Here is a 4,197-nt window from a genome sequence, read left to right as displayed (position 1 = left end):
ATTTATATTGAATTTATCGTTGTATGATTGCCTGAAATGAAGATAAAATGGCCGGTCGGATGTCACCAGAATCTTCGATAAGATCGCTTTTTAAGGCAATGTGTACAATGCATTGATTATACAACATAAATTTGCGATAAAAAGATGAATGTGTATCATTATTAAGTTTAACAACACTCCTTACTACAGGCTTGAAATGCTATATTATGGTATTGATGTAACAGCTGAGCTATTTCAAGGCTCTTTACGCTAAAGGGCAAAAACAACAACAAAAAAGACCACAAACTGGGCGAAATCTTGGATTCGTATCATTTTCAGAAAAGCTGTTAAAGAGACGAATAATTACTTCTGTATTGATGTGTCATTCACACACTCGCGTATTTATCGATTTTGAAAAAAGGTTTTTCTTAGCGACAATTATTTTATTGTTCTGCGGTGCTTATAAATCCCTTTAGATTTCAAACAAACAAATGATTTAACCTTAAGGCAATCTGATAACTGCATTTTAAATGCGGCGCACGATGATCTCTACCTTAGTACTAATCTATGCAACTTTTGTGTCGAGGTTTATCTCAAGAAAAATACAAGAAATCATCCACTCATTTTTATCCGCACAACAGTTATTTTAAAAAACATACAATAAAAATATACTTTTAAGGAAGCGGAATGCCATATGTTTTACACAGACAATATCATTTCCTTCTTAACAAAGAAATTAGACCACTTTTGTATCTAAATCTATATCGGATTGTGTCCCCGTCCCACAAAGACGACAGAACAACACCTTCTTTAATTTCAGTCTGCAGTTGTATTTACTACTGTGTTTAGATTTAACTTGAAAGAAATTACCATCAGAATCTCCTTATCATCGATATCATCCAAATTGAAATTGAGTCATAAATATGGAAGCCTAAGAATTCAAAGGGTTGTTCATTGGCAATGCCCATGCCACGATGAATCAAGGGACTCATCTATAACAAATACGCACAACCTACTAATAATAAAACTCTCTGAGCTGTTTATCAAATAAAGTTTGAAAACAAATTTGGCTCAGATCTAAAATTAAGCGTGGACTCAACAGCGCTCACAAGATGAATGCACGAAAATACAAACGAATGGAAACCATTTCTGTGTCCCCTTGTCTTAGCGGCGAGTGAAACATTTTACATCGGTATGGTAAATTGCATGAAAATGATAATTCTGATAATCAGTACGTAAAATACAGAACATGCATGCTGTTTATGTCCACTTGACAGTAGTAATGGACACTGGATGTCTAATTTGGAATGGCCGCACTCACTATGAAGTCTGGATTTCAATTTCCGATAACCGCCAACGTTCACCGGAATGCCATTGTACGTGATGAACCAATACGTTTTACTTTCTCCGGGAAATGAGCACGAGCCTGACAGTGAGTCTGTCACGATGCCACCGTGTAACAGCTTTTCCAACTGACAGTCGCACGGGATGGATGTGCCACCGACTTTGACCTTTCCAAATAAACAGGGTCTGGAGTTCACGATAAACGCAAGCGACTTAATTCCCGTGTCCACTAGGCTTAAACTGAATGGCGACTCCATGTTCATAAAAGCATCATCTTGTACATTCGTTAAATTTGGCACATTATTAATTGAAATATGTTTCAGTTTTAATCCTAAAAAGAAGTTTGTATTGATACTTTCAAACTGGTTCTCATCAGCAACAAGAATTTGTAATGTTTTTAGTTTTCGAAGAGATTTCAACGGTAGTTCTGTAAGCCCCATGCGGGATATATCCAAGTGATCGAGTGTCATTTCTATTCTGTGAAACATGTTGTCAGTAAAATCAGTCGGGTTTCCACCTATAATCAGTGATTTGAGTTTGTATGTTCCAGAAAACGACTCGTCACCGAAGTCTCTGATTTCATTATCGCTTAAGTCTAAGTGGACGAGACTATCTAGTCCTTGCAAGGCATAGCCAGGGGATCTTTTTAAGCCTCGCCTGCTTATTTGCAAGTGTTGTAGATATTTGAAATGTTTCATTGCTTCTCTAGTGATGTTCAGCGGTGGACCATCAGTCAGATCAAGGTGTCTAAGCTCTGTTAGTCGGCTTAATGCATTTGGAATAGTTTGAAGTGGAAGAGAGCACATTTCCAGCGACTTGATAGTTTCCATGCCGACAAAAGTGTCCATTTCTATGTCTGAAAATTCCATTCCGGAGAGAACAAGGCGTTCTAATGATACTAGAGATAGTGCATTCAATGGCCGAAAGAAGTTACTCGGCAGCATTTCCATCTCATGTTTCGTCCAAGAAAGATCCAACTCTTTGAGATTTTTCAAACCTTCCAGAAAATGTATCCCTTCCTTAAAGCGTAATCGCGTCCTTCCTAGTGTTAAACTTTCCAAGGAATCTGCCATGTGTGAAAACGCATTTCGGTGGATTCGCTCCAAAGGATTTCCATCAAAACTAATCGCGTTTAATTTCATCCCTCGAAAAGAATGCTCCTCAACGAACTTGATCTTGTTGTAGGATAACCAGATGGCGTTAATGCTTTTATTCAGCACAGAATTGAAGTCCGGGATCTCTGTTAGTCCTGTGTCACTGCACGAGAGAATAAAGGCTTTCTTGAAGCTCGTGAATGGTTCGGCCCAGCCATAGGAGGCATACTCTGTGGGTAAGTACCGTTCTGAACACTGACAGGGCGCCATCTCGGGGCAACTGTAAGCGTTACCATTATAGCTGAGCAATACAAGCAACCAACATATACATTGCAGTGACTGGAACGACATGTCTGAAATTTTCAAAGTAAATGATATAAAAGAAGATTATGTTTATATATTACAAACTGCGATTTAGCGCTAACTGCACCAACCAGTGCGTATTCTATCTGTCCATATAGTAATCTTAATTATTGAAGAAAACAGTGTCTTGCTCCTAGGAAGAATTTTGTTCAATTTACGCTTCCTTCGATGTAAAAGATTTGAAGACGTATTTCTTACCAGTGGTAGTGCAGTAAGCATCGATGTCACATCCCCATTACGTACTCGAAACATCTTTACATAGTCTGCTACGGTAGACATGCAGACACAAAATTGCAAAACAAATTACACGATGATATTTTCCCGCGGGGAAAGTGGAATCTATTTCAGTCGTCAAAATAATGTTCTTTTCTCTTGTCAGCCACAGAGCTCGCGTAAAAGATGTTTATTCCACAGTGTGGCTTTCTCGACTGAATATCTCTTGCGAGTGATAATAAAATGTAACAATAATTTGTTTACAGAACATTGAAGAATAAATTATAACAATGATTTGTCATTTAAATTGGAGTGTTGAGGTGTAAACCGTGAAATTTGCAGTGATTTCATGAAGGTGATATTTCATCAGAGAGAGAGAGAGAGAGAGAGAGAGAGAAGGGGGGGGGGGGCAAGCACTTACCTGTAGACACTGACGTTGAGATCACCTGCTAAATTGGTGAATTCATTTTCCCCAGCTCAGTATAAGATGTCGGAATCACATCTTTTGCACTGGACCGATCGCTTCTCTGACAAGCAGCTACGATTGTGATGGTCTATCATAATTTCATCACAGAATTAGCAACGAGAATAACGTGTGAATTGCCTCGCTGGCAGCGGTCAGTAATGGCAATGCCTTGGATGCTGACGTGTAAACTCACTGGATGCCATTCGTGTGCTGTAGTCCATATAATCAAATATTAACCCCAAACGTGCCACAGACAAGCAGACATACATGAGCTAAGTTCATATTTGAGGAAGGTCAACTTTTAAGTGACAAATATGACAGTGCAACTTTAAAAATCGACACTTTTTGAGGCACAGCTGTAGAGCGACATAATTAAATATCTACCATATCCCACACCCCATTGTTTTATTTTCTGAACATTCCCCCTTGCTTCTGACACGATACAAGGGGTGAAAGAAGAACAAAAATCTCTTTTACATACGCTCCATTGTTGTCTCAGAGTTATCACGGACAAATACGATATTTGATGTTTTAAGTTTCATATGACATCAGTGTCTTTGATAAAATCTGAAGTCTTATTTGTTCTGTTGTAAAAATATATGCATTTACAAGAGACAGCAGGCAGTTGTGTACTATAACGTAGAACATCTGACGAAATCAAAACAAATATTTATTTTGGAGGTTGGTAGATAATAATCAAAATAGACAAAAAGCAAACATTTTATAGAAGTGTTTCTG

The 4,197-nt window shown here is 38.1% G+C and overlaps 1 protein-coding gene across 1 annotated transcript; it reads right to left on the bottom strand.

The window, feature by feature from the left end:
* Positions 1-1,163: 1,163 nt before the first annotated feature.
* On the bottom strand, positions 1,164-2,687 carry LOC149788444 (toll-like receptor 3). Its single transcript, XM_089973515.1, has one exon. The coding sequence runs from the start codon at positions 2,685-2,687 to the stop codon at positions 1,164-1,166; it is 1,524 nt and encodes a 507-aa protein (XP_089829641.1).
* Between the last annotated feature and the right edge of the window lie 1,510 nt (positions 2,688-4,197).

The sequence above is a fragment of the Sinohyriopsis cumingii genome, chromosome 11 (genome assembly GCF_028554795.1).
Source record: "Sinohyriopsis cumingii isolate HCF-2022 chromosome 11, ASM2855479v2, whole genome shotgun sequence".
In the NCBI taxonomy this organism is placed as follows: Eukaryota; Metazoa; Mollusca; class Bivalvia; order Unionida; family Unionidae; genus Sinohyriopsis; species Sinohyriopsis cumingii.
This window is presented reverse-complemented; position numbering and strand designations above follow the sequence as displayed.

What these genes read in the sequence shown, in the direction of transcription:
- LOC149788444 (XM_089973515.1), bottom strand. Translation starts at nt 2,687, where the DNA reads ATGGCGCCCTGTCAGTGTTCAGAACGGTACTTACCCACAGAGTATGCC.